General features: G+C 42.6%; 2 protein-coding genes across 2 annotated transcripts in view; both read right to left on the bottom strand.

Annotated features, from left to right (window-relative positions):
• Positions 1–24,435, bottom strand: part of CEP89 (centrosomal protein 89) — a 359,859-nt gene that overhangs the window by 125,716 nt on the left and 209,708 nt on the right. The window lies entirely within an intron of this gene.
• Positions 1–24,435, bottom strand: part of RHPN2 (rhophilin Rho GTPase binding protein 2) — a 50,966-nt gene that overhangs the window by 6,128 nt on the left and 20,403 nt on the right. Inside the window, exons 2-10 of the mRNA XM_069739241.1 lie at positions 20,592–20,704; positions 15,704–15,832; positions 13,580–13,655; positions 9,647–9,724; positions 8,902–9,026; positions 6,080–6,246; positions 1,760–1,947; positions 1,524–1,680; positions 1,204–1,323 (exon numbers count right to left, since the gene is read on the bottom strand). Of these exons, the coding sequence (XP_069595342.1) occupies positions 1,204–1,323; positions 1,524–1,680; positions 1,760–1,947; positions 6,080–6,246; positions 8,902–9,026; positions 9,647–9,724; positions 13,580–13,655; positions 15,704–15,832; positions 20,592–20,704 (1,153 nt within the window). The remainder of the gene's footprint in view (positions 1–1,203; positions 1,324–1,523; positions 1,681–1,759; positions 1,948–6,079; positions 6,247–8,901; positions 9,027–9,646; positions 9,725–13,579; positions 13,656–15,703; positions 15,833–20,591; positions 20,705–24,435) is intronic.

The raw sequence follows: 24,435 nt of genomic DNA, 5'->3' as shown, positions 1-24,435 counted from the left end.
TACCCCAGAGCTACGCTCACTATTCTGCTGGTGCAGTCACTGTGTACATACATTACATTACTGATCCTGAGTTACATCCTGTATTATACCCCAGAGCTGCACTCACTATTCTGCTGGTGCAGTCACTGTGTACATACATTACATTACTGATCCTGAGTTACATCCTGTATTATACTCCAGAGCTGCACTCACTATTTTGCTGGTGCAGTCACTGTGTACATACATTACATTACTGATCCTGAGTTACATCCTGCATTATACTCCAGAGCTGCACTCATTATTCTGCTGGTGCAGTCACTGTGTACATACATTACTGATCCTGAGTTGTATCCTGTATTATACCCCAGAGCTGCACTCACTATTCTGCTGGTGCAGTCACTGTGTACGTACATTACATTACTGATCCTGAGTTGCATCCTGTATTATACCCCAGAGCTGCACTCACTATTCTGCTGGTGCAGTCACTGTGTTCATACATTACATTACTGATCCTGAGTTGTATCCTGTATTATACTCCAAAGCTGCACTCGCTATTCTGCTGGTGCAGTCACTGTGTACATACATTACATTACTGATCCTGAGTTACATGCTGTATTATACCCCAGAGCTGCACTCACTATTCTGCTGGTGCAGTCACTGTGTACATACATTACATTACTGATCCTGAGTTGTATCCTGTATTATACCCCAGAGCTGCACTCACTATTCTGCTGGTGCAGTCACTGTGTACGTACATTACATTACTGATCCTGAGTTGCATCCTGTATTATACCCCAGAGCTGCACTCACTATTCTGCTGGTGCAGTCACTGTGTTCATACATTACATTACTGATCCTGAGTTGTATCCTGTATTATACTCCAGAGCTGCACTCGCTATTCTGCTGGTGCAGTCACTGTGTACATACATTACATTACTGATCCTGAGTTACATGCTGTATTATACCCCAGAGCTGCACTCACTATTCTGCTGGTGCAGTCACTGTGTACATACATTACATTACTGATCCTGAGTTACATCCTGTATTATACCCCAGAGCTGCACTCACTATTCTGCTGGTGCAGTCACTGTGTATATACATTACATTACTGATCCTGAGTTGTATCCTGTATTATACCCCAGAGCTGCACTCACTATTCTGCTGGTTCTCAATGGTCAGTAGTAATGATTATTACTGACGCCATGTCTTCCATGTAGTGATTACCTAGCAGGGTCCGCTGCTGTTTATCCTTCAGTATCTTCGTTGTGGTCATTCCTTCTGGCATGTGGTCATAGAGCTGAGATAACGCTTTCTCCTGCTTGTCTTCATCATCACGAGGGGTCACTGTCAGAAAGAATCTCCATTAATAGTTATCAAAGTTTATCTGAAAATGAAAAGTTTTGCATTGGGCTCTTATACCGCCGCCCATAAAATTGCCGTAAAGAATCCAAAGCTGACGGCTCAGTGGCTGCAATGCAACGCTCATGTAGCCGCTTTATGCACAATATGTACAATACACAAAGTTCTGCTTTGGTGACACTTACACTGGTGATCAATGAGCGTTATTGCTGCAAAATAGTGAGCCAGGGCTTTGTAATGTTCGGCTTTCACTTGCACCATAACGCTCCAAGAATAAGGAACGTTCTCCTTGATGGGAGCCTGGTTCATAGCGGTAAAGACTTGCAAGTAAACCTCGCTGACCTGCAGTGAGAAATATCATTAGATTGCGATGCAACGGAGGATGATAAAAGGGCACAGCCGGATGTGGTATCTGACGTACCTTGGCCGCTTCCTGCGCCATCCTCACCAAAGTGCAGAACTCATTCTGCACTCCTGCCACGATCAGCTTCTCAAAATAACACTCATGGGCTTCTGCCAAAAACATCTTAATGAGGGCTCCCAACATGGCCGGACTCATGTCATAACTGGGGGTGTGGGTGAACGTCTCTTTAAGGTAGCCGAGTACACCTGGAAGAAAGGAAGAGACTGTCAGCAAAGTCATAAAAAAAAAGACAGCAAATCATTAGCGCACTGGTGAACATTAGACACTCAATGCCAAGTAGCAGCTGCCAAAGCAAGTTAAGTTCTAGTCAAAATCGAACACAACCCAAAAATGCTAAACACAGAATGGGGTTCTCTGATTAGAAGTATATGCTATTCCCTATCATTTATTTATCATTGGAGGGTCCGAATGCTGGGGTCCCCACTGATCCCCATCTGAATAAAGCGGGGGTTGAGCATGTTCATATTCATTGATTCTCAATGTGCTTGTCCTCCGCTCCATTGAGATAGGGCTCATGTTTCAGCACCAATAGGGGTCCCAGCTACTGGACCCCAAAAACATTGACTGGTGTCCATTGATTACCAATAAACTATTAAATGGCACTCAATGCCAAGCTGCAGCCGCAAAAGCAAGCCGTATTTTAGTGCGCATTAAATAAGATACAAAAGCTATACATTTACTATAGTTTGATCAATCGATCACTAGTAAAGTTGGGCATTATTTAGATACTATGCTGAGGGGCATAAAGAAGGTTTCAAGGGTACTAGCTCACAATGAACAACAGCATTCATAATTCTGCAGCTTTCACTGATGCCATATCTCCCTCCAGGAGTGACCAGATGCTTTCCAGGGCGTTCATTTACAAGCAGTGTTGACTGATATTCAGTATCACCCTGCAGAATTGTGAATGCTGCTCTGCCTGTGACCAGAGTGTAAAAGATAATGTTCAGAAGACCAGCGCATGCGCGATTATCTCTGACTCTCCAAAGCTAATCCTCCTTTTGAGGTCTCCTACATCATCCGAAGACCTAGTCAAATTTTTGATTGAGAAGAAGCCCAGTGCCAGTCTTATGGGTAAGGTAGATTTTTAAAAACCTGATGACAAGTTCCCTTTAATATTTTCTAATATTCAAAAGTACGTCTGATGTCCTGATACGACGCATGATAATCGCTATTTGCAGGAGCTAATCCCATAAGACATACCAGGTCTATCGCTTGTATCAGCGTTGTACACTATAATTCTAGGACTGGTGCACGGTTTTATATTTTATTACATTTCCTATTTTACTGTTCTTTTTTTTTTTTTGGGGGGGGGGGGAAAACCCTGGCTATCTAATATGCAGCCAAATAACGGCCGTAAAAGGGGCAATGCTGCAAAATTAGGAACTGTGAGAGGTTATTTATTTATTTTATTTTTTTTAAATCCAGTACGGCCCCTCTCTTTGGAGCACGGACCCTCTCCTCGGAGCACGGACCCTCTTCTCGGAGCACAGACCCTCTTCTCGGAGCACGTACCCTTTCCTCAGAGCACAAACCCTTTCCTCGGAGCACGGACCCTTTCCTCGGAGCACGGACCCTCTCCTCGGAGCACGGACCCTCTCCTCGGAGCACGGATCCTTTCCTCGGAACACAGACCCTCTTCTCAAGCATTGGCCCTCTCCTCGGAGCACGGACCCTCTCCTCAGAGCACGGACCCTCTCCTCAGAGCACGGACCCTCTCCTCAGAGCACGGACCCTCTCCTCAGAGCACGGACCCTCTCCTCAGAGCACGGACCCTCTCCTCAGAGCACGGACCCTCTCCTCAGAGCACGGACCCTCTCCTCAGAGCACGGACCCTCTCCTCAGAGCACGGACCCTCTCCTCAGAGCACGGACCCTCTCCTCAGAGCACGGACCCTCTCCTCGAAGCACAGCCCCTCTTCTCAAGCAAAGGCCCTCTCCTTGGAGCACAACCCCTCTTCTCAAGCACGGGTCATCTCATAGTAACATAGTTAGTAAGGCCGAAAAAAAGACATTTGTCCATCCAGTTCAGCCTATATTCCATCATAATAAATCCCCAGATCTAAGTACCTTCTACAGAACCTAATAATTGTATGATACAATATTGTTCTGCTCCAGGAAGACATCCAGGCCTCTCTTGAACCCCTCGACTGAGTTCGCCATCACCACCTCCTCAGGCAAGCAATTCCAGATTCTCACTGCCCTAACAGTAAAGAATCCTCTTCTATGTTGGTGGAAAAACCTTCTCTCCTCCAGACGCAAAGAATGCTCCCTTGTGCCAGTCTCCTCGAAGCACAACCCTTCTTCTCAAGCACAGGCCCTCTCCTCGGAGCACAAGCACTCTCCTCAAGCATGGGCCATCTCCTCGGAGCACAACCCCTCTTCTCGGAGCACAGACCCTCTCCTCGGAGCACAACCCCTCTTCTCAAGCACAGGCCCTCTCCTCGGAGCACAACCCCTTTTCTCAAGCACGGGCCCTCTCCTCGAAGCACAACCCCTCTTCTCAGAGCACGACCCCTCTCCTCGGAGCACGACCCCTCTCCTCAAACACGGGCCCTCTCCTCAGAGCACAACCCCTCTTCTCAAGCACGGGCCCTCTCCTTGGAGCACGGGCCCTCCTCCTCGGAGCACGGCCCTTCTCCTCGGAGCACAACCCCTCTTCTCAAGCACGGGCCCTCTCCTTGGAGCACGGGCCCTCTACTCAGAGCACGGCCCTTCTCCTCGGAGCACAACCCCTCTTCTCAAGCACGGGCCCTCTACTCAGAGCACGGCCCTCCTCCTCGGAGCACGGCCCCTCTCCTCAAGTGTTGAACATGTTCGCACACCTCAGTTATTTCAGGTACTGACTGTAAACACCAGGTTATAATTCCACGATTTGTACTGTAACCGGTCGGACTCGTTACACTCAATCAGCCCATGACAGTTGACTTGCCGGCCTGGCTTTCTTCTTTTATAAACGGCCGTCAGCTCTGTGTGCACAAGATCTGTTCTGATCCATTATTTACTTGTGGGATTGTTCTACTTGTACTTTACATCCACAAAAGAAAAACTTTAGGTTTACAGTTATTGTAAGGAAAAACGTCATTTCACTTCGTCTTAAAGGGAACTTCCGCCTACGACTGGGTTCATAACTTACGTATTCGGTGAAGATTTTCCACTTGAATTTTCTGCATCTAAAATTATTATTTTTTACAAGCAGCTGCAAAGTCGATGAGTTTTAACTTAATCTCATGCATATGGTGTTTTGTTTTTTTTTTATTTGGAAGAAATTGTTTTTTTGTTTTTTAATTTGCAAATTTTTGTGCAGAATTGGCACAAATTTCACCCTTTGCAATAGAAAATCTGCAACAAAATCCGCTCGAAACATTCACAGATTCTTCAAGAGAAAAGCTTTATACCAAATATCATATAATTAGGAGATCTGCTGGAAGGCAGCGATATAAAAGGTAGGAATTACAAGAATATACAAGTTCTGGTTATTCCTCCCCTAAAGGGACAGAGGTGGGGCAAAATTAACAGCTAGAGCAGCTGAAAATACGCTTTTTTTTTTATTAAACTTTATTTTTTTTTGCCCTGATTTTTATAAATTGCAGAAAAAAAATGTGCATTTTTGTCCAGGTTTCAGCAAAAAAAACAAACAAACAAGCAAACAAGCATGGCCACAGTATCGTGTACTAGGTTAAATATTTCTGAGCATCTTGCAACTATACGTTAGTTTATGGTCACACAGCATTTTTTTTTGCGGAGTTTTTGGCACATATTTTGTAATTGAATCAATATAAAATCCATATGCCATGCATGTGAAAGGGGTCGGGAATTTATGTGGCTTTTTTGTGTGTCGCCATGGCAAAAAGTAGCTTGCTACTAATTTTCGGCGCACGCCACGCGAAAATTGTAAGGATCAGCTGCATTGATAGATAATGGAGCTGATTCTCATGCAAATCCGCGGCAGAAATCTTGTAGAGAAGAATCGATTTGTCGCAAATTAAATGCGACATAAATTTCCTAAAAAATTCAGATTTATCAATATCCGAATATTTCAGGACTAAATCTATTTTGTTGGATTCTTTTTGGGGTCCTCCGCCCGCTCCCTCATTGATGTGCGTCACGCCCCACGCGACTATGTGGGACCTAGTCAGTGTCAAAAGTCCCGAAAATCGGAGAAAGTGCACGGAGGAACCTGGCGGAGAGCTGCACGGACATTATAGAGGAGCATAATCTTTTATTACGTTTTAACCCTTTCCCTGTTGTCTATGGCGATCATTAGGTGATACTCATCATGTTTATATTATATACAATGTGGAGGGTATAACAGTACCTGCAGCTTTCTGGAACATGGTCACGGCCTCCTCCAGTCCGGTTTTCGTCTGTCGGTTGCTGCGGGTCCCGATCTGTGTGTATAGGGCGGCCATGTTGAATAAAATGCTGGCCTTCTCCAGCGAGATATTCGGCTGGCTGACAGGAACGCCAGTAAAGGAGTCATACCTAAAAAAAATTTAGATTATTAGATTTAATTCAATAATTTTAATTAATGATAGTCGACTGCGGTATCCAGTATATACCATATATATACAGTATATATGTTGTACAATGGATTCCAAAGGTGACAAATCGCATGAAGCATCAGATTAGCATGTAAGTGTATACATTAAACCCATGGCTAAAATATGGTGTTGACATAGTTTGGGATCACTAAGAAATTAATAGGCCACTAGGCCTCATTTATCAAAACTGTCTTTGTTGCCCATAGCAACCAATGGAAGCTCAGCTTTCATTTGTAAAACAGCTCTGGCAAAATGAAAGCTGCCCTGTGATTGGTTGCTATGGACAACAAAGAGTTCTCCTTTCATGTGTCTCCCCCTAACCATAGACTAAACATGGCCGCCACAGCCGAGTGCATTATAATTCGGAAACATAATATTTTTTGTTAAACCTTGTTTATTGATAATGATACAAGATTAATAGTTTTAATTGATCTAATTTAGCAATTAATATTCTACTGTTTTTTTTTGTTTTTTTTACAGTGGATTTCAATGGTGACAGATCATATGAAGCATCGTTTTAGCGTCTGAGCGTACTGTGTAAATTAAACACGTTACTAGGCCTCATTTATCAAAACAGTCTGTTGCCCATAGCAACCAATCAGATCAGCTTCCATTTAAAAAACAGCTCTGGTATCATGAAAGCCGCGTTGTGATTGGTTAGATAGCTCATTATAAATCGTAAACATGAAAGGAAATAAATAAATGTAAATATATCATAAATAAATATTATGTAAATATATCATAAATAAATATTATGTAAATATATCATAAATAAATATTATAAATAAATATCAAATAAATAACAAATATATCATAAATATATATATATATATACACACACATACATACATACAGTATATATATAGATATTTATTTTTTTTTTTTTTTTTTAAACTCTGGTTTATTATAGTGATGCAACAAGATAATTAATCCCCCCTCCCTGGCAATTCATCGCGACATTTATAAAGGCCCGTGGGTTCATGAAAGGCTGAGTCAGGCCTATAATCTAAGAATCAAAACGCAGCCTGTCATTGATGTTAAGCCTTTCCTTTTATTTTTGTGCACTCAGCAGATGCGGAGGAGGAACACAAGCCTACATTTGTGGCCATGTTTGCACTCCTACCTGGCCACACAGCTAATTAGTTAAGGCTAAATAAACACTGGCCACTTCTAACCTATTCCTATGACTTAAAGGGAATGATCAAAAAATGTGCCATATAAATTCATGTTATTATGCCAAAGAGACATATTTAAAGGGATAATATATCTGCAGCTTTTACCCTCTGTTATCAACCATATTGCAAGTGGCGATACCAAATATGTAGCAATCAATCAATTACAGCCTAGATTTCATAAGCTCTGATTGATTTGTATGGACGAGGTAGGACAGGTTTGGCCAATTCTGTTTTGCTTTCTAGAGTTTTAGTAGCGTTTTTGGGGGTCAACAATATTCAGAATGCTCTGTCTTTTGATTTTTGGGGCATTTTTCGAAAATATTTGAATATATGTCCCCAAAAAAAGGCACATCCAAAAGCATCATCAAAAAATAGATTAAAAAAATAAAAATACCGGTATATAAAAATTACTTGAAATTCATGGTGAGGAAACCTTAGGGTGGTCAAGATTAAGTGCGGACATCAATACTCCTTTAAATGTAAGTTTTCATAGTCTTTGTAGAGTAGTATGAGCAGGATTATTCTCAAGTTTGGAAGTTATAACTTCCCGATTGTTGGAGGATCGATTTCTGGGACCCCCACCTATCCCCAGAATGGAGCTGTGTTTGATCATGGCACTGCTGCTTGATTCATTCTTATGGGAGTTCCAAAGACCAGACGAGCACATGTGCGGATGTGGGCATGATTGAGCTCCCAGCGGATTGAGCCCCCAGCGGATTGAGCCCCCAACGATTGGGAAGTTAACCCCTAACCAAAGGATAGAGGATAATTTCCAAACTTGACAATACTCCTATAATTCTCAAGTCCCTTTTTGCATTGTTTGATTCATAGCCCCATGACAGTTCCAACAAAAGGACTCTAAGATCCTGGTGGCCTGAGCATCTTCTAATGCTCGGCAAGGCAACGGCCCTCGGCAAGGCAACGGCCCTCGGCAAGGCAACAACCCTCGACTAGGCAACGGCCCTCAACAAGGCAACAGCCCTCAACAAGGCAACGGCCCTCGACAAGGCAACGGCCCTCGACAAGGCAACGGCCCTCGACAAGGCAACGGCCCTTGTCGCTTTCACAAAAGTGATAAGATGAAAATCTGAACTGTGAAGATATTTGTCTAAGCAAACCTGTTCTGACAACCCACACAGAGTCTCCGGTTACATGTTTGTGAAGTCTACTAAGCTCCCAAAGGGAAAATACTTTGAGAAAAACTCAGACAGGGGAACACAAAGATCCCTGCCCCTCTCCCCTGTATGTAACAATCAAAAATTGCCATTTCATAGTGCCCATTCAAATACATGGCTGCATTAACCTTCGGAGCAGCTGTTTGCAACCCCTCTAAAACAGGACCTACCGGTAATACTTGATCTGGTAGAATAGACCCTTTAATGTTCTTTATATACGGTATGTAGATTTTTGGTATTTCTTACCATGTGAACAGTATCCCCATATTTCTGCTGGATGGAAAGAACCGGTTCTCCAGGAATCCAAGCTGCTGAAAATAGCTGATCAACATCTCAAGGCCAGCTTCATCTCGGCTGGGTGTTCGACATGCCTATAAAAAGGAAACAGTAATGCACAAAGGAGTCTGAGACACTAATTGTGCAGTATGAGTGACATAAAAGTATGTCAGGCACCGTTTTCGGTTGTTTTTTTTTAACCCTTGCACAATTGCTAGTCTCTAATAGTCACCAAATGTACCCTTGTACACCTGTCACACTACTAAAGTGGGCACGGGTCCAGCAGCAGGATAAAAGGAGGGTGCAGGCGGAAAAAAAAAATGACTTAGATTGCATTGTATTGCAAAGCTTCCAAAAAGTTAAATTTTAACAGTTTAGAGTTGATTTAAAGGTTTCGCTTTGGTGAACTTTGGCTTTTATATCAGGAACCTGAGAGGGTGGGGGGTGACGTTCTGATAATTAATTAAATGGGAACCTATCCTTATACGTGAAACTGCAGAGCTGGTGGAAGTTGTAAATTTACAGAGATACTAGAGATTATGCTGCGGAATTATTGTGGATTTTACCCCTTATAACAATTGGGAGGGATGGAGGATAAAATCCACAGCATTTCCCCAACACAATTAATATACTGCACATTTAAAAATTTGCTAAAAATGTTGCTCCCCTGTACCCAACGCCGATATGCGGAAGCTGCTAATAATAAGGCCTCTACCTGTCTGAGATCCATCAGGTCAGCCAGCTCGTTCTCATAATCAGCTCCATCTTCACTGTAATGTTCCAGTATAAAGTCCTATAAAGAAAAAGAAAAAAAAATTAAAGGGGTTCTCCACTTTAGAAAATCGCTACCTAATAGAAAATATGAGGATCATGGAGTGTCCCACTGCTGGGATCGACAGTGATCGGCGTGCGAACTTTGCAGTAAGTGCTCAACTTTCCTGCAGCGCCCCCACAGGGCAAGTATAGAATTGCACACGAGACATTCATATCTATGTGTAATGCTGGACAGTAGAGTTCCTCCAGAACGAGTGACGATCATTGCAACAATTCCCGGATAGGGTGAATAAAAATGGGTTTTCTAGACCGAACAGCCCTGTTAAAGTTGCTTTATCAAAGGGATGGTATTTTGGGGGTTTATCAGTGTGTACAAAGTTAATACTCATTGACCTTTTCCCAGAAACATTTCAGAGTAATTAGCAAGGGGCTAAAAAGGACGGAGCGTTCTATGAATAATTAACCGATGTGGCATTTTTATTACTATACAATGTTTGACCACTTTGACGCCTCCTTCAGTTTCCTATCTTTACAGAATTTCATTAGAAGTCATAAATTTAGGCTCCGCTCACCAATAAAATGTTAGTTTTTAGGGCCAGGGACCAGGTCTTTTTCAATTTGGACTGTCCATATTCTGATATATATAGAACAGTAATCTGGTCCAATAATATAATATTCTACAGAGGATGGCCCTTCTCGACTCCTCAACATGAGTGTAGACAAAGGAGCAGCGCAAAGAACATGTCTGTTATTTCCCTATGTTATGCCCATACTGACGACGTAATGTCTACGGACCTGCCATATAGTCCCCAAACATAGGGGTTCATTTTACAACTTGGTACAAACCCTTTAAGCAAAACAGTAACCCAAATCTGTTCAAAAGTGGGAATTTGCCAGCAGATTTTTGCTATGCAGTCTGACAGCAGTATGATGTAGGTACAGACACCCTGATTCCAACGATGTATCACTTAGTTTACTGGGTGCAGCAGTTGTGATACAATCACAGTTTTCCCTGCTACAGATTTAGCAGAGCTCGGAATGTTGGGCTCTGTATAACCCCGCCCACACCGCTGATTGGCTGCTTTCTGTGTATACTGTATCAGGGTTGGGGGTGTGGTTGGACCAGGAGGCACTAGACACCTAGTCCTGCAGTGATAATCTTCTGTTGATAAAACACTGATTGTCTTGAAAACAGCAAAACCAAGCTCAGTAAGTGACACATCACTGGAATCAAGGTCTTTGCCTCTACTTTATGCTGCTTTCAGATTGTATAGCAAAAAAGTGGACAGATTCCCTTTAAGATCAACATATCGACATATCACCTTCACCAGTAAGAGTAATAGGGTTGTCGAAAAATATTTGCTGTTCTATGAAAATCCTTAAATGGAGCTGGTCAAATGTGGCCAGCTTTTGCTCTTATTTTACTTTTACTACACACATAAATATATATATGGTTTTTTTTCAATCATGGATTCAGAGATAGGAACCTTTTTATTTAGTGCTAATTTTAGTGCTAATTGTTATGTTTTTTACCCACAGTGAAGCCTAAAGACACGCCCCAGAGGATCCGGAATGCTAGTCACATTTGACCTGGTGACAGGTCCGCTTTAAGGGTAAGATCAGTGTCTGAATGCAAAGCAAAAGTAAACTGCAGATGAAATGATGTCACTGGACTTGGCGCTAAATAATTTAGTTTTAGGCGGAGTTCCACTTTAATAAGGAAAATTGCTAATCATTATTATAACAGCTAATACATCAGGATGAGTAGCTCCAGAGAGGAATCCTGGGTGTATTCTGAATTAGTCACTGACAGATCTTTCCCCGGGTGGCAGTTTTGGAGAAAAGTGGCGGGTGTTGCCCACTGTCGGAGATATGCTCCAAATTCGATGCTGTAAGTTTCCTCCGCTGCGGAGGGAGGGTCAGGATGATTCAGGGCACGATAATACGTGACGTACTGTAGCTCTCGGGTCACGTTTCCATTAAGTGAACGAATGAATCTACATTCACTTCTCTAAAAATAGACGGCGCTCGTCATCCTAAGAATAGGAACTTTCACTCTTGCTCATCTTGAGACGATAGAAGAATGATAAAAACCTCTGGAGTAATATTTGTAGGATGAGTCGTCAGTGGGGTCGAGTCCTCTAAATTCCTACATTTCTTTAGGATGTTTCGCATGGTGTGGTTGGATCTAAGACAACAGTGCTTACAGGGGGTCTGTGGTAGTCTCAGACACACCCCCAGTCTTATCATTGGTTGAGGCTTCTGCTCTGCCCTTTCCTCTGTAACTTTGCCTCCTCTAAATGGCTGAGGAGTGTAAAAAGTAAGCCCAGGGCAGTCAATGTTGAAATCTATGGCTGCAGTTTAGCTAAAGGGAGTCTGGGGTAGTCTGAGACACAGCCCCTGCCTTATTATTGGTTAAGGCTGATGTCATGACCCAGCTGTCGGGTGACCCAGGGGCTCCTTCCCTGTCCCTACCACTAGGGGGCGCCCTATTCAATGGGATACTTCTGAAGGTGAAGATGCCGGGGCCGCCACCTTTGCCTTATCTCTGTCTGTTCTCTTGCCCCACCCAGGGAAGAGGGGCGCTACGGTGCACCGCAGTACACCAACCCGACGAATAGGGCAACGCAAAAAAGGGTAAACTGAAAACACCAGGCATACAAATATTCACTCAAATATAACAGAGGAATGCACCGGGGAGTGGAGGGTGGAGGGAAAAAAAAAAATCAAAATAAGAGGAGGGAAGGGAATTATCACACTTACAAACCCATGCAAAAGTCACTGATAACTCCTCCAAAACTCCTTCTCATATAAACACCTCTCCACCAAGCCATGCAGCATAAGCTATCTCTGACATGGATTTGAATCAGGACCCAGATTATAAAAGGGGTTGGATGTGGCTAACTGAGCTCAGCTGAGAGCTCATACTCCCAGAGTTTCTAACATGGCCGATTATCCCCTGTACTGTCCAAAAAAAAAATCCATTTAAAAATAAGGAGAATTGATTCTTTTCAGCGCAGGAGTAGGAGCAATCAGACGCTGCTGTCTTCTGGCTCCTCTCTGTTGCGGTAAACCGGTGACAGCTCAAGTTCTTTTGCTCCTCCTACAGTTTTGTCACCAATGATTGGCTGCTGTACATAAACACAAACCCAAAACTGCCTCACTATGACATGGGGATGAGATTTCTATAACAGCAAGGGCAGTACAGATAATAAATCATCCGTGATGTAAAAGATGATTATTCTGAAATTTCCACAGATAACTTGCAGCAAATATGTCTTCGTATGTATAAACCCTTAAGTTTTGCTTTAGAGGGGAACTTTAACTGGATTTTTTTTCTTTAAATTGAGTACCTCTTTCAATTGCTGGTGTTCCACTGATTCTGGAACAGTTTTTCTTTTTCTCCTGCGCCCTTCCGTTCCAAAGTTGTGCTCCTCAATAACAATGATGCAAATTTTCCCTTCCGTCTACTGGGCGTATACTACAGAACTTCTGTGGGCGTGGCCATGTTTTGATTGACCAGCATCAGAGGAGAAACAGCATACGCCCAGGGTATGCACTCAGCTGATAGAAGGCAAAATTTGCATCATTCTTATCGGGGGGCATATCTTTGGAACAGAGGGTCACAGAAGAAAAAGAAAAACGGTTCCACAATCTGTGGAACAGTGGCAATTAGGGGAGGTATTCGGTTTAAATGAAAAAAATCCAGGAAGAAGTCCCCTTTAAAGAGCTTCTAAATAGATTTCAAAATAGGCGATTCTACCCTAAACCATAAATCTCAGGAAAAAGTACCCGAATCTTCCATGTCTCATATCCAGCCTCAAACATGCAGAAAATTATTCTTAGAAAATAAAAAGAAAATATTTCCAGTTACCTTGAACGCCGTGGTGAAGTTAACATCTTTTGTCTCTTTAAGGCCGAGAGGGATGAGAGGAATGCTGGCGGCCTGCCTATAATATATAATGTATTACGAGTCAATCAATGAGGGCACATCCTATAGCAACGCGGCCCCGAGAGAGTATTGTGCAGTCTTATGTGAGTGCAAAGGAGAAGGATAGAATAACTGTAGAATAGATGTAATTGATCATTATCTTGGCTTCTATCTCTTCGGTATCACACAAGTGTCTACTAATAGATTCCTTATGATTGTGCACAGCAGGAAGCTTTGCTTAGAATAATAAGGTTGCATAGGTTGAAAAAAAAAAAGACCTAGATTCAACCTTTCTCCACCAATTTCACATGGAAGCCCCATATAGCACCACACAAAGTGTCTAAAGTGGTTGTGTATGATTAGAGCAATACTTTTTTTTTTCTCGAAAACAGCACCACCTCTGCTCAAAGGCTGTATGTGGTACTGCAGCTTAGTGCCATTCACTTTAATAGAACAGAACTGTGATTCCAAACCCAACCTATAGACCAGTGTGGTGCTGTTTCCAGAAAAAAAAATAAAGAGCCATTTTTTTTTTCTAATCCCAATACTACCACTGCTAAAGCTTCATCTGTTCTTTTGTAGTCCAAAAAAAGTGGAAAAGTAGTGGGGACCCCCCCATTATTTGAGCCAGTGGAATACAAGCCATGACTAATGGAGGAGTGCTCTTGATTAGGGACCCTCTTTCAGAAGCCCATATTTCTGAACAGCGTTAGACAACCCTTTTAAATATAAAAATTTTGGCAAACTAACGAAAGAATAATGTTCCAGTATATAAAAAAAAAATGCAAACTAAAGCGGCAACCTCAGCACAGGCCCAGCTGCTCCTTGTCATAGTAGCGCTGAATCTGCAGCTTCCTTATCTAATGAGTCTGAATATTGCAAGACACAGGGAGGCAGGGAGTGTTCTCAAATAAGTGAGGACGAATGCTTGAAACCGGGTCATGTGCTCTCTGTAATCTGACATTACCTCAGCGGTACTATACACACCCAGCAATCATGTCCACATTCTATAGTTATTACTAATACCTACCTATAAACACAGGACAGCCATAGATCAGACATAAAAGTCATAGTAATTTATTATAAAGCATAAAAAAAATAGTTAAAGATGACCTGTCACTTGCAATAAATGTGTAATCCTTTATACCTGGTGTAATAGCCGCTGTTCTCCTGAATCCGGCGATATTTTTCTTTTGTTCCTGCGCCTCTGCGTTCATGAGATATGGCCGCATCTTCCTGGTGTACAAATTGTGTCCTGGTAGCCAAGGGGGTGTGGTTCCCAACTCATCTCCGTGTGCCAGGCCCCCTTGGCAACAAGGCAGAAGGGCCCATATCTCAGGAATGGAGAGGCGCAGGAAGAAAAGAAAAACATCACCGGATTCAGGAGAACAGGGGCATTTACACTATGTAATAGACATATTTTATATATTTATATATATATATATATATATATATATATATATATATATCTCAAGAGACAGATCCTCTTTAATTTAAGTCATGCTGACACTTTACATGATCTCTACGGGGCTTGCACACTTTTGCGGTGAACTCTCTTGCACTTTGTTAGTGAAATCGTGAAATCGGGGGCGGAATTTTTTGACCAGTGGATCCAGAAATAAAGTAAAGCATAAAGGAATTGAACTGATACTTCTCTCTTTAGTATCCGCTTTTGTTTCTTCCCCCCCCCCAAAAAAAAAAAAATAAATAAACTGCATTAAAAAAAACTCCATGTGTGATTCAAACCTTGCAACTACAAAGTCAATCACAGCAAGTGTGACTGCCAAACAGCTAATGTGGCCCTTATCTGCCAAGAAATTCTCATTGTGTCCTTAGAGACACTCGAAATAGCCGGGTCTAAATGTGCCACGGCAAGCGCTGTAATCAGGAATGCAAGATATGACTCTCTGGTAAACAAAGGCAGGGCCGGAGCGGAGCAATGCTCGAAGTTCTGCTATTAATTCCTCGTTCAGAGGTCAACGTGGTCTTCATAATAGTATAAGCCCTATTTACGATCTTCGGAGTTTTATCCGTGAAGCGATAGCATAAGTTGGTGAGGGGTCTTACTCTGTGTGCTGGTAGACCTCCACCGATATGTTCAGACCTTCCAGCTCCTCTTTGAGAACCTGCAGATTGGAGTTGACGTAGCTCAGTTCCAGGAGAACCTGCTCTCGGACTTTGCTATTGTTGGTGGCCCTGTATAAATAGACAAGAATAAGACATTGTTAGGGGCAAGAAGTCTTAGAATATTCTTCAATCGAGAGGTATATTGTAAATGCTCGGAATTGTTCATATTCTCCTTTCTGTTCTGTTTTAAAGGGGGTTTAATCCGACAGCAGGAAATCAAATAGTATTCACCTGCCGATCCAACCAGGGCTGTGGAGTCGGAGTCGTGGAGTCGGATTCCATTTTGGTGGAGTCAGAGACATGGAAATTGAGGGGTCGGAGTCTGAGGTTTGGCTTACTGACTCCATAGCCTTGTCAGGGCTGTGGAGTCGGAGTCGTGGAGTCGGAGTCAGAGCCCATTTTGGTGGAGTCAGTGTCATGGAAATTGAAGAGTCAGAGTCGGAGGTTTGGCTTACCGACTCCACAGCTGTGGATCCAACGCCAACGCTCCGGTCGTCTCCGCTGGTCTCTGTTTAGCTTCCTGGAGCACCGTGTACAACACATGATCACTCCAGAAAAATAAACCATCGAAAGAACCATTTTTGAGACATTATAGCTCTTGTCCTGCACTATTTTCTGGCGATAATTTTGGTTCTGAGACCCCAACCGATCGCTCAATCCAAGGGGCAAAAGCGCTCAGAGCACGCCAGCAGAGGTGTAAGAGTTTCCTTTGAAACCCTTGATTTGATTAATCAGTGGTGGTCCAGGTCAACAGTACTGAATGGGGGCTTCTACGTCTCAAAAATGTTTTAATTTTTCATTTAAATGCTCAGATAACCCTGTACGCCCCAGTTCCACCATGAGTTTTTGGTGCTTTTTTTCTTCCAGATGCATATTTTCTGGCCCAAGAAATTTTACAGTTCCAAAAAATTGAACGGGATTTATGGCACATAAATCAGGCTTATCTGTGGAAATTAACAATGCTTTGCGAGTTTGAAATTCGCAACATGACAATTTCTCTCGCATAGTATTTCTCTGTGAATAAGCATTTTATTTGCGGATTTTTTTTCCACAGATTTGAACGAGATGAGACAAATACACAGATAAAAAAAAAAACTGCATTTTTTTATTTGCATTTCTCCAGTGGAAATGCAGTAACTATGCATGGAATTTGCACGACTTTATCCAAGCTAAGTAACAGAAAGTTTACAAAATAAAGCAATTTTTATTTAAAACACTAAATACTAAACAGAAACAAAAACCGCAACGTAAAAAAACAACAACAAAAAACTAATAAAAATATGCTGAAAAAAAGCCATAAAAAAAATTAACGGAACGTAAATTCGCAAATTGGTGCAGAAAATCTGCAACATCAAAGACTCACTAAATGCTAATTGTGGCAATGTAGCCTAGAAGTTTAGATTGTGGGCATGTAAAATGTGTTGATATTCACTTATTGGAATGGAGACATGACAACAGTTCCTAGAAATTTTTTCCTAGAAAGGGTATCCGTTTTAGCGGCATTCCTATATGATCATACTAAGCAAAAATAAATATATAGAGCGCACTACCGATATCCGCTAGTATCAAACGCCAATCGGGGTGCAGACAAGCGGCCAAAAAATGAATACGACAACCAAAAGAGAAAGAAGCCGCTCATAAGAATGCACACCACAAGGCTAGTAAGTAATAAATAGAACAATATACGAATAGAATTTTTATTAGCAAACCACAACTTCAAGAAAAACATAAAACATAATTAAAAACAGTAATACCTCGTACAGTTGGTCCACATATCAATATATCTTGTATAATATAAATATCAAATATAATAAGTCCGCACACCTGATATATAATGGGAGAGCAACCCTCTGGCTCATGGAGCTACCTGCATGATAAATGTTTCATAATATAGCTCCCTATGGCATGTATAGTCCTGGAACAATAAAGAGGACAACAGCCAAAATAAGGGAGAAAACTCCACACATGGGGGCTAGAGTAGGTAGCAAAAGAATATGCAGTCTAAATGCAACACATGCCGAAAATAAGGCATCATAAGTGTAACGTTACCCACAAAAATAGGAGTAAGAAGGGAGGGAGAGGCCGTCCCTGGGTGCAGACCAACGTGGACCAAGTGATGCGACCCTGGGTCGCATCACTTGGTCCACGTTGGTCTGCACCCAGGGACGGCCTCTCCCTCCCTTCTTACTCCTATTTTTGTGGGTAACGTTACACTTATGATGCCTTATTTTCGGCATGTGTTGCATTTAGACTGCATATTCTTTTGCTACCTACTCTAGCCCCCATGTGTGGAGTTTTCTCCCTTATTTTGGCTGTTGTCCTCTTTATTGTTCCAGGACTATACATGCCATAGGGAGCTATATTATGAAACATTTATCATGCAGGTAGCTCCATGAGCCAGAGGGTTGCTCTCCCATTATATATCAGGTGTGCGGACTTATTATATTTGATATTTATATTATACAAGATATATTGATATGTGGACCAACTGTACGAGGTATTACTGTTTTTAATTATGTTTTATGTTTTTCTTGAAGTTGTGGTTTGCTAATAAAAATTCTATTCGTATATTGTTCTATTTATTACTTACTAGCCTTGTGGTGTGCATTCTTATGAGCGGCTTCTTTCTCTTTTGGTTGTCGTGTCCTATATGATCATATTCCCATATGAAAAAAATTCTGCACTTTTTCTGCACGAATTATGCAACAATCTGCTTGAATTTTTGCTGCATTTTTCTTACTGTTTTATATCTTTTTTTTTAATGAGTTTTTGGTGTAGACATTTAAGCGCGGTTTCGATCATCTCTAGCAATAAACCATGGAAAGTACTTAGAATATGGCTGATCCACAGCCACAAATATCAGCCTTTATTCTGGAATCACATTTCAATTTTCGATGCAAAAAAAAAAAGAAAAGAAGGAAAAGCGTAAAGGAAACACATAGTTCCACAAAACCTGCACGTGTGATTCCAGCTGTACTGTCCATTTGTGATGGCTGTCGTCAACTTTGCTCTCAGATTCTCCACCATGCCCTTATATCGCTCTTCCACTCATCTCTATTGTCTTGGAGCAACTTTCTCAGTATTTTGAAGGGGAATTGGATTATCCAAGGACCAACATGAAAAGTGTTGCATGCTGCTCCGTGGTGGGAAGGACAGTCATCAAGACTGTGGAGAAGACCGCGTCTCTTTTATGGCTCATTTTCGAGGATTGTGAAGATGTTTGAAAGAAATGACCTCTTTCGAATCGTCGTATTGGTGAATTCAGCTACAGTTGGTAAAACCATCGAACGAGTCCTTTGTTAGACATATTAAACAGTGTGCGATTTTTATAGGGCACCCTCATATAACTCGTCCCCAGAGGTGTAACTTCAAGGCTCACCATAAAAATTCTGCCACTGACGACTTCACGATCTATCGGGGCTACAGAAAATGTAAAGATGTGGATAGGATACTCGTGGTGCAAGCAGCAAGATATGCCTCCTTACTGCCGCAATATCTTATTACGGGGTCTTTTTTTGCAACTGCAATTGAGTTTCTAGGTGCTACAGACCCCAAAGAGTGCTCCACAAACCCCGTGTCTTTTCACACGCGGCAAATTTATTGCAAAAAATTTCTACACCAAAAATGTAATCCATTCGTCTGAATCTGAGCTGCTTTAATGGCAAGTACATCAATATGTCAGGTGCAAGGAAAAGATGTAGAAATTTCTACAACAAATGTGATTAAAATCCTTAAGGCGCATCCTTGTTTGCATTGCAGAAAATTCAATCTACAAGACCGATTACTTTCTGCAGCGTGTTTAATTGACTATCGCTTTGATTTTCTGCTTGCAAATCTGCGGTATAAAATCCGAATGTATCTTAAGAGATTTAGAGGCGAATTCCTAAGGGCAAGGTATTTTTTGTCATTGCAAAATTCTGCAAATTCAGGATGTTCAAGGGCTCTTTCAGATATCCGGGCAAATCGGTCTGATCCTGGACCACAAGACACGGACTGGCCGCGGCTCTCCAGACCCAAGCTTCATAGAAATATATGAAGGTGTCATAGTTGGGGTTGGGAGAGCCATGGACAATGTGTACGGTAGGTTGGATACCTCCATATATCCACACGATGGGGTGCAGCCCCATCCATGATCCAAGTATTGAATTTGGAAATGTTCTGGGCGGCTTAGACACTTTACTTCTCATCTGGGTGAGTACAAAGGATAGCGACACCCCCATCTTGTATTATACGCCTACACCACATCTGAAAGGACCCACACAATTGATGCCTTATCTTCGGAGTAATCTGCTCTCTCTGAAATAAGAGATGACTAAACTTTCTGTGGGTCTTTTATGAGTTTTTCTTTGCTTCTCTTGAAAAGAGGAGGATGGGAGACCATTGTTCTCGGTGGACCACCAACACAGATCCTCTATAAACAACAATGGCCGGTGTAGTGAACACGTTGACTTTTCAATGACCACTGCTTAGAAAAGGATTACTCATGCAATGGCTACCAGTCTTTATTGGAGTTTGCCAAAACAAATAATCCAGAGAAAGGTAAAGATTTGATATCTATGGAATGACTTGAAGATTTACAGTGGAAGCGTGTGTTTGCGTCTTGCTGGAAGGGTTCACGGTGATCCCTGGCGTGGTGCCCCCCCGCTGTGTATGTCCTCCGGAGGGAGAAGGTTGGTAACCTGCGCATGAACTGTTGCTACAATCAATGCGCTGTCTCGCTGTGTTCATTAGTACACGGCATCTGTTGGGAATCTGCTCTGGGAAATCTAAGATCACCGAAGCCGACGGAACAAAGGCTTCATTTTGTACAGAGGAGATGGGAACATACCGCAGGAGGTTCTCAGCCCCGGCTCTCATCCGCATCGCTTTCAGGATCTGATTGTTCAACCCGGCCCTTTGATTCTGCAATTTGCTGCGACCGGTCTGTGCGATGGCCTTGCCCTGCAATTAATAAAGAACATATATGTTTGTTAGATAAATATCCAGCAGGCAAAAACTTAAAGAAAACTTTTCTTTTGCAAGTGGCAACCAGTTACCCGACCCATCACATCGCTATATGATTGCGTCCAGGTGCAGGGGCCAAAATCCTCTACGGCCACGAGCCAATGCAGTCTTTAAACTCCTTTTTACACAATCAATTCTGCTAAGCTGTGCGGCGGATACAACTACTGGCGAAACAGCTATTCATCTTATGTAAGGGGGGAGATAAAATACTGTAGAGGCTCAGAGTGTGAACGCAGGCTATGATCTCGCTGCAGGAACCCAAGACTTCAACGCTTAAAGAAAAAAATCCATAGTGGATGACAACGAAAATTCGGTCGAAAATCCGCAGCCAAATATGCTGCAACTGAATTCCACTCTCTGCAAATCCAGGCAGATCCAACAGAGATTGAAACAATTCCATTATAAGGCAGTGCCGACTATACATATACTTTACTCATTGACTGCAGGAGAAAGTGGAGTACAGCGCTGGCAGTTACATTGACAAATATATGTATCAAAAGAAGTGGAATGGCACCAGGTGTATCCTCCACAAATAAAACAAAACGTGGAGTTTGCCCAAACCTCAAGCAACCAACGCTGGAATATGGATCAGAGAGACTCAGATAAGAACCACTGCGGCATGCAATAAGCAAAAACGTTGGGGTGGTGCACAACATAAATAGTAAAGTAAATCCAAAAATGAAGAAAAATGAAGCGGCACTCACCCGATGTTGCTGTATGAAAATGTCCTTTATTCAGAGCATACACTCACAGACAAATAGTGGAGAGGCGGCTTGGTGAGGAGAGAGGTGCAGGAGGAGGCAAGAGGAGGCAAGACGTCCTCTTGCCTCCTCCTGCACCTCTCTCCTCACCAAGCCGCCTCTCCACTATTTGTCTGTGAGTGTATGCTCTGAATAAAGGACATTTTCATACAGCAACATCGGGTGAGTGCCGCTTCATTTTTCTTCATTTTTGGAGTTACATTGACGACCTCTCCATTCTACAGGGGCATTTCTGTCATGATCCCAATGGCAGGGGATCACCTAAGGACAAGCACAGATACAAACAAGCTCTAGGGCGATGGAACCTGAGCTGACCGCGACCCTGAACCTAACACACAAATAAAAGTAGCCGGGGAACGTGCCTACGATGATCCTAGACGTCTCGCTCCAGCCGAAGATCTAACTTCCCCTATTAGAAGAAACACAGACCTCTCTTGCCTCCAGAGAAATTCCCCACAGAAATAGCAGCCCCCCACATATAATGACGGTGAAATGAGAGGAAAGCACATACGCAGTATGAAAACAGTTTCAGCAAAATGAGGCCCGCTAAAGCTAGATAGCAGAGGATACAAAAGTGAACTGCGCGGTCAGCGAAAAACCCTTCAAAAAACCATCCTGAAATTACTTGAACTCATGTGCCAACTCATGGTACATGAGGAGCAATTTCAGCCCACTAGAGCAACCAGCAGCAAGAATCACATATCTGCAGGCTGGACTAAAAACCAAATAAAGCAAAACACCAAAACAGGAAAATCCAAACTTAGCTTGACCAGAAGGTTCTAGGAGCAGGGAGCAGAGGTAACAAGACACACTGGATACATTGATAACCGGCGAGGAAATGCCAGCAAAGCCAGGTTAAATAGGAAACTCCCATATCCTGATGGAACAGGTGGAACCCAGAGACCCAGGAAAGACAAGTCACCCAGTACCATCAGTAACCACCAGAGGGAGCCCAAAAACAGAACTCACAACACATTTCAGAGCCTTGTTTTGGGGGATCGGTGAAAGCCTCAGTGGTCAGATCTGATTTTTTTGGAAACCCTATCAATCCCTTTAAAGTAGTGATAGTCTACAGGCCATTACCCAATCAGCTTCAGTTTCGCCCTTATGGAGCTTCTTCCTAAGTATCGGCCTAGCTATAAGAATGGGCGCCCATGTTTTGGTATGCGGCCAAGCGTCCGCATTTCACTAGGGCAATGAAACGGAGTTATGTGTAGACTCAGATGCTGCCGTGGCCAATACTCGATGATACAAAAGTATGACACTCCCCTCCACTTCATATATACTGTATATATTTACTGTGCCTACAGCGGCGTTTATGGGGATATCCCAAAGCATTCATGTCGGCTTTCATTATCCTGGTCACTTGGGTTTACACATCCCAGGATCTGAGTCATCCCTTAGTGAAAGGCGCCCACAAAGCGTAGGATTTGTTATGAGAATGGGTGATGTCACCAGACAATGAGGTGTCTGCGGGAGGCGAGGAGCAGCCATTGTTTGCTGGCAGTCATTGGACGCACAGAATATCCTGCATTCGGCCTTTATTTAATCGAGCAGTATAATGGGGCTGTTAAAGGCAATTTTCTGGAAAAAGCCGGCAGACGAGGCGTTACTGTCTGAATTGGGTGAATTGTCAGCCCTGGAGAATTTGTGACTACTTTAGGAACGACACCGAAAACCACTAAACCTAGACCCCAATATGTTTTATTGAGTCTTTACCCTTTTCATGTGACCTTGCACAATAAAACGGGAAATTGCCCAATTTTCTGATGACGGTCCTGTTTACGAGCACTCAGTTATCACTGTATCCTAATACCAGGAATGTAATTTGCAAAAATATGCTCTCTCCGTAGATTATATCAACTACATATTTAAAAGACGTAGATCAGATTTAAAAATATAGCGCCACCCCTGTATGCAGGTTACATGTGGTATTACAGATGGATTAGGAAATGTGTCAAGCCTTAGATTCCTCATAGTCTCCCCCTTTTACTGTAAAGACAGCTCTACCAGCATTTAGCAGTTTCTCAAGCAGCTTCATCAAGTTGTCACCTGGAAAGCCTTCTTCATCAAGAGTTTGTGTGGAAATCACCGATCTACAAAAAGTGTTTGCAACCATCAGCTGTGGTAGAGGCTGCATCGGTACACAGTTCATACAGTGCTGAGCCCTAGCCAGAAAATGTCAAGAAACTCTCAACTAAGGAAAGAGAAACCACAGTCCAATATTGCTTTAAGACATGAAGATCAATCAATCCAGAAAATTGCTAGAGCCTTGAAGGTATCATCAAGTGCAGTCATGAAAACCATCAATTGCTCTCATCAGTATCACATTAGAAAGAAAAGACCAAGAATTATCTCTGCTGCAGAGGATAAGTTCATCAAAGTTACCAGCCTAAGAAACCACAAATTGCCAGAACGTCAGATAACAGCCCTCATAAATGATGCATAAACATTACGTAGTAGACATATCTCAACATCAACTGTCCAAAGGAGACTATAAGAAATTGCCTTTATGGTGGAATTGTTGCAAAGGAACCACTATTGAGAACCACAAACAAGAAGGAGACTTCTTGGCTATTGTAAGGGTGTTGTGACCAAGAAGAAGAGGGATGGAGGGTGCATCAGATGACATGGCCTCCACAGTCACTTGGCCATAACCCAGTAGAGGTGACTTGGGATGAGTTGGACCGCAGAGTGAAGGCAACAAGTGCCCAGCACATCTGAGATGTCCTTGTCGCCTGTTGAAGCCATTCTAGGTTATGACCGGATGAACTGGCTGGAGATAATGCCAAGGAGGTGTACACCAAGCGCAACATATTTTCTGTTTTGTTTCACACCTGTTTCTTTACTCCCAGTTTCCATACATATCCTTCGTGGTTTTGCTGCCTTCAATCTGAATCTACAATG

The sequence above is a fragment of the Ranitomeya imitator genome, chromosome 9 (assembly GCF_032444005.1).
Source record: "Ranitomeya imitator isolate aRanImi1 chromosome 9, aRanImi1.pri, whole genome shotgun sequence".
NCBI classification, from domain to species: Eukaryota; Metazoa; Chordata; class Amphibia; order Anura; family Dendrobatidae; genus Ranitomeya; species Ranitomeya imitator.
Note: the sequence above shows the minus strand (reverse complement) of the source record. Positions and strands in the feature narration are given on the sequence as shown.